Raw genomic sequence first — 15831 nt, forward strand, 5'->3', positions numbered from 1 at the left:
AATCACATACAGCGTGTACAAATGAATGTCTTTGATAGCTCCACTGCTTACAGCCCTGCTAACTTTACCTCAGTAGACCCTCCCTACCTCTCACCTGCAGCTTATGGACTGTTACCATGGAGACGGACAACCCTCAGAGAAAAGATCCCACTGTTTAACAAAACTTTTCCCCATTTGTGGTACTGGGGGGGCACTCAACGCCAAATATTAAAATCTTCTTTTCAGGATTGTGTAATAAATAACCAACATCCACGGAGGGTTGAACGCAGTGCACTAAGAAAATGAGTTTTTAGTTTTTGTCAGGATTACTTTGACATTCGGAGAAGTATGATTATTTGCTTTCTGGCTGACATGATTAATACTACTTATGTAGTATGTTTTATTAAGAGGTAAAGCTTCTTTTTTCAAACTGAGAATAAGCTAAGGGGCTGCACCAGAATCCAGTAAAAAATAAATAAATAAGGGAGGATTACTTTGGAGTCTAAGCATGCAAAGCTACTCTTGTTCAGATATAAAAATATGGAGGTGAATGAGCATAATAGTAAATCCCCTTTAAATATAAATCTGCAGTCAAGATGTGGTCAGATTAGCTTGAGTTCAGAGGTCTGAAGAAAATGTGACTTCTTCAGCAAAACATGTAATAGACACACTGGTCCAGTTTGTCCATTTCAGGCTTTGCCTCTCCAAAACGTGAACATGCAGAAGTTGTGTTGTGCATGCAGAAGTTGAATTACCAGCGGAGATGATGTATGAAGTTCATTTCAGGGTGCCTAATTGGCAGAAACGATTAAGCTGGGCGGCTAATATGTATTTACATGTTAATGCGTTAATAATGTCTGATAAAACGCTTTCCTGTGATTATTTTCATGTGGGCTTGAAATAAAATGTTTCCCTCGGTTGATACTGCAACTTCTGCATGTGTGTCTGTTTCACATTTGGAGAAGCAAAGCGTGAAATAGATGCAGTGGACCAGCATGACCAGCATGTAATATCTGTAATATCGGGTTGTAATGTTGGTCCAGGATCAACATTGCATCTGACCAATCACATTGTTGTGATGTCATAACTTTGGAATGTGGAGCAAAAAGAAAAAAGAAGCTTTTGTTAATATAAAACCCTCTTCATGAAAAAAATTATAAACATTTCCAGTGTTTTCTTTATTAATTTGAACAGTGTAATAAATATGTTATCAAGTTAGGTTTCCTAGCCAAATTGATGTTACTGATGTTAGTATGCCAGTGATAGTTTTTAATAGCGTTAACTATTTGTTTGGCTAATGCTAAGACATTGTGACTCATCAGTTGCTATGTTGATTCTGGACTACAATTGTTATGATGATAGGAGGATAGTAACAACACCAACTCGTTGATATCATGCTCAGTTTCCACTGAAGAAGAAGTGAAACGCTATACCCAACTGAACAAACCAAACTGTATCGGATTTCCTTATGTTGATTATTGAACATGCATCAAATAAAGAGGCAGCTTCATTAATGTAAATGCAGAAGGCTTACAACAATGTGTGAACTGGTTACACTAAAAAAACGGGAAAAGTTCTTTGAACAGTTAATTCCAAATGTTGCTAAAATGCTCAAATGCAGTCCAATGCCCAAGTCAGTCCCCTGATCTCGACCCAGCAGAGCAGCTTTTCAGTTATTGAAGACAAAACTGACCCAGAAGCAAGCAGCAACTGAAAGTAGCAGCAGTTAAGGCCTGGAAGAGCATTTCAAGGGATGAATGGGTTCTTTCATCTAATTACTGAAAAAAATCCTTATATTTAAATAATGTTAGCTTGTAGCTTGAAAATGAGTAACTGTGTATAAACATGGCTGCAATTCCTGAACAGTTAATTCTAAATTTTTGTTACAAATCTTGAATGAAAAGTGAAAGTTCACACTTTCAGTATTATATTTAATATCTGAGGGTGGTACTTTCTTCTTTCCACCAGAAAACAAAAAATCGTATTTCTCAAAATGCCCATCTGTTCTTTTAATGACGTGGTTTTTGGTCTGACTTTTTTCACTGTTTTGTTTTGGGGGGTTTTGTGAGTGTAAAGTTACGTGTTTTTACCCCACTCCCCTTTCTCCTTCACTCTTTCTGTGTTTTCTGCTTGTTGTCACTACTCGTACTATCACTCATAGTACTTTGAGTGTTTTAAGCCTCCCCGATAGCCCTCCTGGGTCTAGTCTACTGAGCCTTATTCCAAAAATAGTGACACTGTATCCTTGGTGTACAGTGCAACGTCTGTTTCATATCAACCTCCATTCCATCATTTAGATGCACCTCACACAGTCACTGAGGCATTAAGTGAACCTGTTCTTTCTTATTTTCTCTAATTATAACTTACTTGACTCTTTCAAAACCGCCGGGCGCTCAGTTATTTGGTGTCTGCGCAGTGGTGCTGAAATTATTTTTAAATTCAGCGAACAGCAGTGATTATAGCTTTTGTTGTGATTGCATTTCATTATGTTATTGACTAGATTAATTCTGTGTGGTATTTGATAAGATAGTAATGGTGAGATTTCTGAATAGGGTGATAGTGGATCACTGAGCTATTTCATAGTCCTTACTGTGGCGATTCCTTTGTACAAAGCAAGTTTGTTTAGCAGCTTTCAAAGGTGTCTTTCTGAGGTAAATCGAAAATTACTGTTTGGAAACAGTTCAGACAAATTATATCTAAAAGCAAGGAAAAAAGGGATCAAGTCATGAAAAAGAACATGTTATTCGAGTTCTGATTAATTAAATCACATTCATCATTGCAAAAACAATCATTCACTTAACTGTCAGCCTACACTTAATGCTTGAATGTCGTGACGCCCTCCTGTTGTTCACCTGTGTGTCGTGTGATTTGTCCTCAATCAAAAGGTCCCGTACTGATCTCAGCGTTCTGTCTGTACTCGTCTCTGTGACGTCTGAGTCCAGGTCAGCTGGGGTTGGGTTTGTGGCATGCTGAGAAGAAAAGAGAACACTTTATATTGAAATGTTTTTTTTTTTTCAATGGGAATATTTGCAAATTAAGTGAAATATTTTATGCAAATGCATAAAAGTGCCGCAGGCGAGTTCTTGTGAACAGACTATAGCATTCTGTTTTCATACCCTGCAGTCTTAAAATGTGAAAATGACGCATTTGCATCATTTCTCTGCTATTATGCCTGCCTCTGAGAGCCAGCGGCTTGGTCACTGCTGTGTACATGTATGAGTGAAATGGGCAGAATGTCGGGTTCTTGTGGTCCTTTTCTTACCTTAAACTAGGACATAGTGGACTGAGCAGCTACAATAACAAATGTTTTTTGAATATCACTCCACACTTAGTGAGAATCTGTGTAAATTCGGCATTAAGAAGTTGCTTTAATAACATATTTTACAATGAACAGAGTAAGCTTTTGTGCAGCTTTGAACTGAATTATTGTAAATATGTTTTGCCCCCTTTTAGTCCCCAAAGAGTAAGACAACTGTCCTCTCCAATTTAGTCAAAGTGTTGGTGATGAGCAGCTGCTCTTCCAAGTTTTTGTTATTCACTGGACACTTGTGGCTAGACTGAGTGCCTGTGAAGTGTCTTAGTCATCGATTTGACTAACTCATAACACTTTTGCTCTCCGGCTCTGTGCGTCTGTCTCTCGTCTATCTCTCTCTTTTTTGTTTTTTGTACCTTCTCGTGGGTCTGTCTGTCCGTGTTTTCCTTGTCTACGACCCACCCCACCGTTCCACCCAGTGGGGCTGTGGATAAGGGTGGGCAGGGTGGTGCTGGACCCTCACCGGGGGCCAGTGACAGCGGGGGTGGTGCTTGCTCTGGGACTGGGGCAGGGCCCAGTCGCAGCGACAGCGTGCGGAGCATGGTGACGGGGGGCAGCAAGGCCGGGCGCTGGCAGACGGTCCAGAGCCACATGCATGCCGGAGGCCTGCGGTTTAGCAAGTGAGTGGCGCATGGTGACATGGGGCACGCATGAGGGGCAACAGTGGGCACAACAGCAGCATGGTGTGGCAATCAAGGAAGTGAGTCTGTAAAAATATCATGGATGGAGTAGTTGCATGTACTCTTTTTTTTTTTGTTGTTTTTACACCTTTGAAACCCTGTGCAGGTGAAGACAATGTAAAGCAGGCTTTAAAGAGAAGATGCTTTGCAGAATGCACCTGCTATGCATGAGTAACCGTTTAAACCTCTTGGCTACAGAGAGCTTCCTCACTCATAAACAAATGCCATTTTTATGTCAGCTGCCAACCAAGTGATGTTGCAGACAAAGCAAATTCACGCAGTCGTACTGTTCCTCTGCAGTCTCCAATTTGCTGAAGGCTGTAACAGTTTCAAGGATTTCAGACAAAACAGATGCTCTCTGAAGATCTTCAGAAACGACATGTTCATTCATCTGAAGTAACAGCTTTTTAAACTCTGAGTGGGTTGCTGGATAAACAACAGGAGAGCAGTTTTATCTGGGCTAGTGATACGAATGAACCTTCTGTTAGTAACTGCTGGATGAATATGATAAGATGATACTGTAAACAACATCATTCGATAATGGTGCTGCATAGTGGGAGGAGGTAGTGAAAGTTAACCAAAGTTTGAGCTGTTTTATGGCTTGCGTTGACATGAAACTCCCTTTAATTAATCAGGGCAAAAGTCTGAAAACTGGATTCTTTTTTTGCTAAAGAGTCAGTGTGAGTAAAATGCAGCAACTGTAGATACATACAGTAAATACAAACACAAGGATGTTATCTCTCAGAAACCAAAGGGAAATACGTATACGTAAAGATAGGGCCAAGTCACAGCATGGCCCCAGTCTTCATTTTGCGTTAACCAAAACAGTCCCAAGTTTCTAAAATTTTGAAGTAGAAATACAAAATAGACTCAGGATAGCTATTTGCTAGCTATAACCTTTCTGTGTGACCTTTACACATTCTTCCACTCATCCCAGGCCCCACTGTGACCCTTCTTTGGATAAGTGGTTAAGAAAATGAATGGATGGAATTAACAGCTGCCCTCATTGTGTGGCATTAAAAAAAGCACACAAGCTTAATGTAACAGCTTCATTGCAGAGATAAAGATATATGATTTGGTGTCATTACTAGTGATGTGCGATACCACTGATTTCCTTTCCGATTCGATACCAAGTAAAATTCAGGGTGGTATCGACGATACTGATCCGATACCGATACTTTGTACAAAAACGTATTTCAGTTATTGTATCTCAAATTATAGCGTCATAATGATTACAGGACATCGGATTACTTGTTCTTATCGCTTAATAATGCACAGTTATCATATAGAAATAAGAAAACTGAAGTTGTGCGCTATTTGAACACGTTGCCTGCCTGCAGCACTGAAGGACTCCGTGAGAGACGTCTGTCTCGCCCTAGCAGCACCTGTCCCTGTCCACTCCTCCTCTTCAGTTCGCCTCAACATAAGCTCGTCATATTCTGTGATATGATTTACTCTGAAGTGCTTGATGAGGTTAGTAGTGTTGCCACAACACCTCACTTTCTTGCCACATGTATTGCAAACTACGTCTCAACCGTTTGTGGAAGTAAAATACGTCTGCACATGACTCCATTTACGCTCAACCATTGTTGTGAGTGTGCACAACAAGGGGCTGGACACATTTATACAGACGTATTTCGCACATGACTATGACAGGCGGAAGACTAAGTAGTTCCTTCCAATGTAGACAATCCAAATGATATAGTTTCTTTCCACTCTGTTCCTGTTAATGATAACCTACAAATTTACCCTAAATTACTAAAATATCGATATTTTAATATGAGTATCGATTCTAGAACATAAATGACTGGTATCGGAGGAATCGATATTTCAGTATCAATCCGCACATCACTAGTCATTACTATACAGTGCTATGACAAAGTTTTTGCCCCTTTCCTGATTTCTTCCTTTTATTTTTTATTATGGCATATTTGACACACTTACAAATTTCAGATAGTCAAAGAAATTTTAATTTTAGACAAAGATAACCAGAGTAAAAACAAAATTCATGTTAAGGGAAAAATGCTATCCAAGCCAGCCTGACCCTCTGTGAAAAAATAATGCCACCTAAACCTAATAAATGGTTGTGCCCCTCTTGGCAGTAATCAATAGAGCATTTGCAATAACTGACAATGAGTCTATTATATCCCTGTGGAGGACTTTTGGCCAACCCTTCTTTTCAGAATTGTTTGTAATCCAGCCACACTGGAGGGTTTTCCAACGGTCATACCAAAGCATCATAATCAGATTTAAGTCCACATTTTGAGTAGGACACTGACAACTTGACTTATACTGCCACATAAGCCAAGTGTCCTTGAGCTTCAGAGCATGAACTAACAGCTGACAATTGTGCTTCGGGGTTTTCTGGCAGAGAGCAGAATTCACATTTCCATCAAGAATGTCGTCCAAGTCCCAAAGCAGCAAAGCAGCCCCAGACAAGCACACTATCACCACCATGTTTGATTGTTGATATGATGTTCTTTAGATGCTCTGTTAGTTTTACATCAAACTTAATGGGATTCAAACCATCCAAAAAGTTCAGCTTTTGTTGTGTCAGTTCACAGAATATTTTCCTAAAGATTTTTTGGCCAATGTGAGCTTTTTGCTCAGCAGTGGTTATCACCTTTGAACTCTCGCTTGGGTGCCATTTCTGCTCTGTCTCTTTGTGAATCATGATCTGACCTTAAGTGAGGCCTGCAGTAGTGCACTTTGGTGTTCTGGGTTTTTTGTGATGAGTCCTGGATGAGTCGTTGATGCACTCTTGGAGTAAGCCAGCCACTCCTGGGAAAGTTCACCACTGTTGCAAGCCTTGCACCTCCATTTGTGGATAATGGCTCTCACTGTGGTTCACTGGATTCCTAAAGCCTTAGAAAAGGCTTTGTAACCCTTTTCAGACTGATAGATGTCAATGACTTTGACATATTGAGTTTTTTTAGATCGTGTCACACAGGTTCTGTTTATGTGATATCTTGGGGGCGGTTACTTTTTCACACAGGGCTAGGTAGGTTTGGACCCCTTTTTTTACCTTAGTAAACAAAATCACTATTTTAAAACTGCAAATTTGATGACGTAAAATATGTAAGTGTGAGAAAACATTTAAAAAAGAAATGTATGTTATCCAACAATGTAAATAATCACAAATAGTGCTTTCAAAACTACAATTAAGTGAATTTTTACAATTATAATTTGTCAAACAAACTGGTTGCTGAAAGCTGAATTTTTTTTTTCAACACCTGTAGCACATACAAGATATAATGACAATAACATGTGTGAATCAAACGGTCTCCTGGAAACAGTTTGATCATTGAATTAAGAGCAGTACTCTAATATACAATAGATTAATAAGTGGAGCTCTACAATAGCGTTCAGCACAGTAGATGAAAGCCATCTCTCCACTCAGTCACAATTCCTTCATTATTAGCTAACTCTTCATAATACTGCCTGCCCCTGTTATGATAGAATAGATTAATTAGAAACTAGGAAGCAAAACTGGGATTTCAGAATTGATATTTGCCTCTTGATTGGACTGAAGATAATAGAAACTGCCTCCATGCATAAAATGATGAATGAAAATTAGGGAACTGGAGAGCTCAGCGCACAGCAAGAAAACACAGGAAAATAAACAATTTGCAAGCAAACCAAGAAAACATCTTCACCAATTAGACAACACATGCCCTAAATGTAGGACAATGGTTCTGTTTCCTCACCTCGCAGCATTTATTGAAATTGTGCTTTCTTGTGTCTGTGCATTATGTTTGAGTGACCTTTATTTAAATAGTATACTGATATAAACACGAATTTAAATGGTAAATGGCCTGTATTTGTATAGCGGGCCTGTATTTGTATTTTGGGGTCCCTAGGGACCCCAAAGCGCTTTACACTACATCCAGTCATCCACCCATTCACACACACTTTCACACACTGGTGATGGTAAGGTACATTGTAGCCACAGCTGCCCTGGGGCGCACTGACAGAGGTGAGGCTGCTGGACACTGGCGCCACCGGGCCCTCTGACCACCACCAGTAGGCAACGGGCAAAGTGTCTTGCCCAAGGACACAACGACCGAGACTGTTGGAGCCGGGGCTCGAACCGGCAACCTTCCGATTACAAGACGAACTACCAACTCTTGAGCCACGATCGCCCCACAATTAAGTCATCCCACCACATTATTCTTTATTCCTATCACTATGTTTTGTTTTCCTGCTCTTTTTAAATCCACCTGTATTTCCATTTCTCCTCTGGAATTGGTTTCTATTTTGGGGCATTTACGTCTCTCTGCCATTCGATCTTTCACCCTTCACTGTTGATATTTTCTCGCTCTCCTTGTTTTTCACCCTCCTCAATTTCCCTTAATTACGAAATCATTCAAGGTTTATAGTCATCTTAATTGACTTTCAAGCAAGAAGAAATGTGAAAATAACCCTCTAAGTCAGTAATTGGATACAGCAGATAAAAAGGGACCGTGCTCAGAGTGTATGAATGACTGTGGCTGGTGCCACCGTGCCGATAAAGAAGGCAGTAATGATGTACAGTACCTGAAAGCACAATTTTAAGGGAAACCACTTGAAAAGAGCTTAGAATATTCCAAAAGATAAAATTAGTCAAACTCAAGACAGTGAAAAGACTTGAAGCAGGTAATAGGGCATGTGCTCAGACATCTGGCTTAATGTCACCATTAATCTAACAAGATGTACTGATTTTTCATGATGTCAGCTATGATAACGTGACTATTGAACCCCCCAAAATACTGGGTATTACACACTCACCAGACACTTCATTAGGTACTCCTGTTTAACTGCTCATTAAAGCAAATATCTAATCAATTGGTCAAATGGCAGCAAAGCAGAGTATGCTAAAGTTCAGACTGAGCATTTAGAAGAAAGGTGATTTAGGCAACTTGAACACACATAACCTTTTTAGACTTTTACAGAGAATTGTTGGAAAAAGAGCAAGTATCCAGTGAACATCAGTTCCCTAGATGAAAAGGTTTCGTTGATGCCAGAGGTCAGAGGGGGATGGCCAGACTGCTTTGACCTGATAGAAAGCCAACAATAACTCAAATAACTGCTAGTTATAATCAAAGTATGAAGCAGAGCATCTCTGACCTCACAACACAACAAGCCGTGAAGCAGGTGGGCTACAGCAGTAAAGGACCAAGAACAAGTTAAGAACAAGAAGCTGAAACTATAATTCTCATGGGAAGACCAAATATGGACAACAGAAGATTGGAAAAATGTGGCCTGGCCTGAGGAGTTGGAATTTCTGCTATGACTTTTAGACAGTGTGGTCGGAATTAGACATAAACAATATGAAAAATCCCATCTTGTATCTGTTGCTCAGGCTGATTCTTGTGTAATGGTGTAGGGGATACACATTTTCTGCCCTTCAGTACCATCAGTGGCCTCAGTTAGCCTAGCCTACCAAGAAATGGTACTCAAATGGCCTCTACAGCCACTGGATCTCAATCCAATAGAGCCCGTTTGAGTTGTAGTGAAATGGGAGATTCACACAAGTGAATGTTGACATGCTGTCATGCCAGCATGGACCAGAATCCCGGAGTAATGTTTCCAGCACCTTATTGAACCTGTGCCACCAAGAATTTATGCATTTATGAGGGCAAAAGAGGCTTCAACTCATTACTAGAAAAGTGTAACTAATGAAGTGTCTGGTGAATATAGGGGTGTTAAAGGTGTTAAGTCACCTTCTTATTTTGGCTGTACCAAAGTTAGCTGCAAATTTTAGTTCATTTGCTCAAATCATCATGCAACAATAACGTAGGTCATCAATTTCCTCTTTTAACATCCCATTTTACACCTGCCCACCTGTCCTGCCACATGACAATTCCTTTATCAGAGGAACAATTCATCCTGTAGAGTAAAACACACCCAGACAATCAAATTAATCAAAGCTAAGAATCCTTATAAAATACAATAACTATAGTAAAAAATGCTTTACATGAAGTAAACTTTATCCATAACATTTTAAATTAATTGAAGCTAAAATTATCAGAGCACATATAAAGGGATGATCTACTGTAACAGTGTACTGTTATTAAAAATATATATTCTACATAGTCTTGGTGTACAAAGACTCATAAAAGTTTAAATGTTTAGGTTCAAATGATTAATTTAGAAGTTGTGCGATTATATTTGAGTTATTTCATGTTTATGCTTGGATGTGTGGTTGTGTGAACTGTTTGTGTTAAGATTTAAGTTGTTCATATTTCTTACATGAATATCTAGCTTGAAACTCTTTTTCCTCATCAGAGCTTTTTTCTTCTAATGATGATCATATCTTCAAAACAGTTTTGCCCTAATGACGTTACTGTCACATCGATTTATGTCATAGATTTGGACTTTTTACTGAAAAATCAGACTTCCTGATTGCTGTTGCTCACCTGTTGCACTGATTATTCAAGCTGGGATAATCCAAGCCGTGAAAGTGCTCCTGCTAACAGTCGCCCATAGCTGTTTGTGTAGGAAAATAAATTAAAAAGTCAAACTTCTGGAACCCCAAATGCCCTCCTCCCACTTCAAAACCGTATAATTCTGCTCAACAGAAATCCGCCAAATGTCTTTTATACATTAATTCACATTTATTCAGTTCGAATATTAGGCACAAGTAAACAAACACACTCATCAAAGTCTCTCCCCAGGAAAGACCTAATGGTGTGCTCCATGTGCGTTTGTATGAGAGAAAATGTGCATGCACCAGAGCATGTATATGAGCCCTGTCTTGTATTTACTTGATCCAGCATTGCACTGCTCCTCAGGGTGCTTGTCTCCTGGCTCTCCAACAGAGTCAGAACCGAGGTAATACCAAAGAGCGCTGTTGTACACAACTCAAGTCCAGGCAGTAAATCCTCCCTCACTGCATTAGCTTCAGACAGAGCTGTTTAGCACAAGCTTACAGTCATCAGACAGGGCAGTGATTGAGGGGAGGATAAGGGGTGAAGCACTATTACATGCTTGTAAGAGTAGCAGACCTGTAATTAGAGGGCAGACTTAAGGAACGGTGATTGGAGGTGGTGTGGCTATAGAGTGATATGAGGGCTGAGGGTAAAGAAAAGATGAATAGGCAGAGGAGAACCACAAAGGTTAAAGGAAGAGCTGCGAGTGAAAACATAGCAGGAGCCGACAGGACCTTTGAGAAAGATTGGTGGAAGCAAAAGGCAAGAAGGTAGAAGTAGGTCAAGGCTAATTAGGGAGATAGATAACAATTCAGCACTGCAGATGGAGAGCCGAGTCTCAAGTGAAGAGATAGTGCTACTATACCTTAAGCTCCAATTTAATTCCACTTAACGCTGAGGTAGGAACCATGTTTGTAGAATCATAAAAGGGGGAAAAAACCTAATAACCTTTCAGCATATTGTAATTACAGTGGTCTTACGGGGGGAACTAGACTTTTGCACTTCTTGTGCTCTAATCAGACGTTGGAGAATCGAGCCTGTGATGGGAGACCGGACCGATCAGATCTTTTCAGACCTGATCACAGGAGTAATGTAAAGTAGAATAAGAGTCCAAGTCCACACGAGAATTAAGATGTTGGAGGTATTAGTGGTTAACTGGAGAACTTTCAGCTGGGAGAGCTGGGTTCATGTTCCTATGTGAAGTTTAAAGCCAGAGTTGATTGCGTGAGCAAATGCTCATATGCTTGATTGCTGGGAGGGAGTTGGCACAAGAAGGAAGAGCTGCAGGAGGAGATCTGTCTATGTTGAAGATTCACCCTTTCTAGATTTCTGCTGCAGTTTTAAGACCTGATCCCACTGAATGCATCACGCACAACAACAAAAAATCTCCCAAACTATGACCGCTGAACACATCAGAATGCAACTCATCAGTTTGTTTGCTCATAGACAGACAGACTGCCTTCATGTGTTTTCTTTTAATGGGCTTATTAGACAGCACTAGCTGCTTGTTAGTGGAACAGCTGGCATGATGGGCATTTAGATTCAATGTAGAGTCACCCATGTCACTCTGTGTGAAATAAATTGATAATTTTGATTGGCTTTTGTCATTTTATCAACCTGAAGGACAGCTGCAAAGAGGACTACACCCTGATTTTGGCATTCTGATGCTGCAAATTGTGCATTTCCAGTGGGACCAGTGTCACTGGCTGCAGGTTTTTAATTTGTCTGTGATTCTACAAAAAGCAGAGGTTTGTTTAGTCACCAGTTTGGATATGAATGATATGTTGTATGCCAGACTAAACACGTATGGTCAGCTAGGCAACATAAGGTTCAGCACAGCTGTTTTCTTGCAGATGTTTAACAAGTATCTCAAGCTTGTTGGCAACTCCTTCTTTACTGATCTTTGCTCTCTCTCAAGTCTCTCTCCCTTGGATATTCACTGCAGACTCCTAGAATTCAGTCAGTGCTGTGCTTATGTATGTTTTGGCCATTTTTATTCTCTCTTCCTTTTGATATCAACATAATAACATGTTACAAATTTGTTTTATACTTTCATCTTTCACCCTTTCATCTCAAAACGGCCTGCTCTTTCTTCTATATTCCCATTACGTATCTCTAACTCCATTTATTTCCTTTTTTTTTGTATCCATCTCTGTCCTCGGTGTTCCCATGTATCCGTTCAGCTTTGGGGACGCTTCCCTTTCATCAGCTTCCACCCTGGAGCACATCCCGTCCTCGGCTGTGGCGCGCCCTCGGCCCCTGGTCCGGCAGCAGAGCCTCCAACAGCCCCTCACTCACCAGCCTCCTCCGGGTCCCAACGACCCCCCAGTCACCTCACAGAGTCTGGGCCAGTTGCACACAGGCCCAGGCGGGGGGGGCCACCGTGGGGGCCCGCGGGGGGTCCGGGGGAGTCCGGCTGGAGCCTCCCGGTACAGAGGAACAGGGACAGGCCGATCAAGGTCAAATCCAGGCAGCTGGGACCACATGGTGGAGCAAATCCGAACCCGAGGTCTGGATGTTAAGTCGTTCCTGTAAGTACTTTACTTTCCTATAAGTAAAGTTGAGGATCATATGTGCAGCACTGCAAATACAAATTTATAAAATTTAGTGCACCATTTCACTGTAGTCTCTTAAATCCTGCCTTTAGTTTTCAAATTATCGTTTGTGTGCTGGAGTGTGATCTGTGGAATTGTCAGTCTTCAAATCCTGTAAGTAATACTATAAATAGTCGAATGTGAAATTACTTTGTAAAATAAAAGTTCTGCTTTCAAAAGTGTACCAAAATATAAATGTTTAATATTACTCATAACAAGAGAAGTATAGCAGGAATAATAAAATGGATCCGTGAGTGTCGCGCTAATACATAATTATCACTATATCATTAATGTTTAAATAGCTTTTTGCTGCTGCAGGTGGTTGACGGGGCTAATTTGAACTGTTTTAAATGCACCACATTTGTGGTTAAGTTGATAATAAATCATCTTTGTACGTAAAAGTAGCGGATCAAACTTCCTTCTGAAATGTAGGCAATTAGAAGGAACACACTCAAATTTTAAATACTCAAAGAAGTAACTCAAACGTTGCATCCTACTGCTGGAACGTGGTGCTGTTAAATCTTGTTGAGTGCTGCTGAGAGGTGTTTTTGTTCGCCCCCCTTTTTTTCACTCATGCCTGACAAAATAAAGCTCTCAGTATAAAGCACCAGAAACAGAAAGAGACTCTTCATGAGTGTGGGATTTCTTGAAGGGCTGCCGAATAAGCTGTGGTCTAATAAAGTGACAAAATGGCAAAGCGTGTGCTTTTTACACAGGATGGAACCAAAATCAATTGCAATCCTCTACGGTCTCTGCAGAACTTCAATTTATTAATTTTGATGAGGTTGTCCCCAAGAGACTCATTTAAATGATTATTTTCAGGGTGTAGTGATATTAATATGCATGTAGTAGAAAAGGTGTGTGTCAGGCATCAAGGGTTTTAACATATTAGTTTTTCATTGCTGTTAATTGCCAATCATGTAAATGTCTCAAATAATAGGTGATATTATCTTCTCTTAAGGTATTTTATAATCACTTTCTAATGTTCTTCAGCTCCCATTTATATTTATTTGTGTTTATTTACTTGTGTGTAGTTTTCAATTTTACAAAAACAGCGCTGGCACATGCAGAAGTTCAGATTTAACATCTGTTTATTATCATATATTTAATATATTTTTTATAGTAATCCCAGCAGGTCATAAGAAAAACAAACTTGATTTAAACTTGTCTGGTCTGGAACTGTGCATCACCACAGCATGCATATATTAACTACACAGCAGCACCATAAAATACAAACTTCTGGTTTTTTCCCTATTACGTGCATCTTTTATGTCTTGATTTAGGTGGTATAAAACAGCCAGATACCGCAGGATAGCGTTAGGCCTAACAATAAAAAAAACAATCTTTAAATATTCAGATTTCAAAACTTTTTTTCTTCTAAAGTTTTTTTCAAGACAGACTGATAAAAAAAATCCAATCATAAGCAGAAATCTTATAACAAGCCCAACATGGGTTACAAAAAAATAAAGCAAAGTTAGCCAAAGTCACGAGTGATTTTTCAACACCAATTTTCCAACTCATTCTTCACTGAGTAGAGAAGCTTCTGGTGTGCGATGGTCAGTGATTGTTTTTTGATACCGAGCATAGAGAGCCTTCCTCCACCCCTTGGCTTGAGTGATAGATTACAGATGATGTGCTCTGCAAAGCAGCCTCATGTAAAAGCTCTCCTTCCCACCTGACCGCAAACATAGATGCTCACACACATCCATACACATAGCTCTTTGCTCTGTACCTTTTACATGTCCGCCCATTAGCAGTGTCTCCGGGGCTATTGACCTCCCTGCCTATGTGAATCATCATTCAAATAAGGCTGTGCACATGCACACGAAGGTGGTTGTCCCTGTCCTCGTGAATCTCGTTGGACCAAACACGCCAGCGGTTGACCCTGGAGGTGGTGGGAGAGGGAGACGTGGAGGTGGGTGGGGGCAGTGTGGGTATCATGCATTTGTGATCAGTGGTGTATAAACAAGCAAAAGCAGCAGTTTCACCCTCCAGCTGTGTCCATACCTGTCACGCAGTGTGGCGTCTGAGCTGCTTCCCTTTCATTTTCCGATCAATGAACCTGGTGTAGGTGGCAATGATTTTAGCGTGGAGCACGTGTGTCTTCTTTTGGTCATCTATACAAATCCATTCACTTTATCGATGAGCGTCATGTAGATGCTGTTTACACATCCCCAGTGGGCTGCAGCCTCTCAAGTACTAATGTGTTCCTCTTGTTGTCAATACTACTTCAACAAAGAGCACCTTGTTTGGTCGGGAGCACTCCAGAGAGTGGGGACAAAAAATACGAAATGTGCAGAGATGAGAGGAGGAAGATCAGAGAAAAGCTAAGAAGAAACTGAAAACATCAGGAAGGAGATAGGATTCTTTTTTAAAAAAAAAAATATTTTGATCCTATTTAAATCTATTTATGTTTCTAAGCTACATGCACGTCGACACGTGAAGTCAGCGCTGCCAACGTGACTGGCTCGCTGTTGCAGGAGTTAAACTTTTCCAGTTCAATTTTTGAGAGAAAATAAACATTTGGGTCTCTGCAATTTCATTAGCACCCACCACTATCTGTTATTCACAACAAAGGCATTCAGATAAACGTAAGACAGCAGCTAATCCACCAAATAAAAAGTAAATAAATAAATAAATGTGAGGCTGAATCTTTTATAGCTAAGCCTAAAACTAAGCCAGCTGATGTTAAGGGCTGCAAGACATCAGAAAAAAAAACATGTTTTGAAGTTGGATTTGGCTTTTAAGGGAAGAGGTAGTGGCGAAGAATACTATATGTCAAGGTTGTCCTTGGATCATGCATGCTATGTTAGAGGGTTGTAAAAAATGAAAAATAAATGTGGTGAATGGAGAAA

General features: G+C 40.2%; 1 protein-coding gene across 4 annotated transcripts in view; it reads left to right on the plus strand.

Annotated features, from left to right (window-relative positions):
* Positions 1-15831, plus strand: part of syt7b (synaptotagmin VIIb) — a 122575-nt gene that overhangs the window by 70585 nt on the left and 36159 nt on the right. For 3 of the 4 annotated variants that reach the window (XM_085169244.1, XM_085169093.1, XM_085169176.1), the window contains exons 5-6: positions 3712-3912; positions 12566-12913. In XM_085169244.1, coding sequence (XP_085025370.1) covers positions 3712-3912; positions 12566-12913 — 549 coding nt within the window. The remainder of the gene's footprint in view (positions 1-3711; positions 3913-12565; positions 12914-15831) is intronic. The other variant, XM_085169308.1, reaches the window with a different exon arrangement.

The sequence above is a fragment of the Neolamprologus multifasciatus genome, chromosome 1 (genome assembly GCF_963576455.1).
Source record: "Neolamprologus multifasciatus chromosome 1, fNeoMul1.2, whole genome shotgun sequence".
Taxonomy (NCBI): Eukaryota; Metazoa; Chordata; class Actinopteri; order Cichliformes; family Cichlidae; genus Neolamprologus; species Neolamprologus multifasciatus.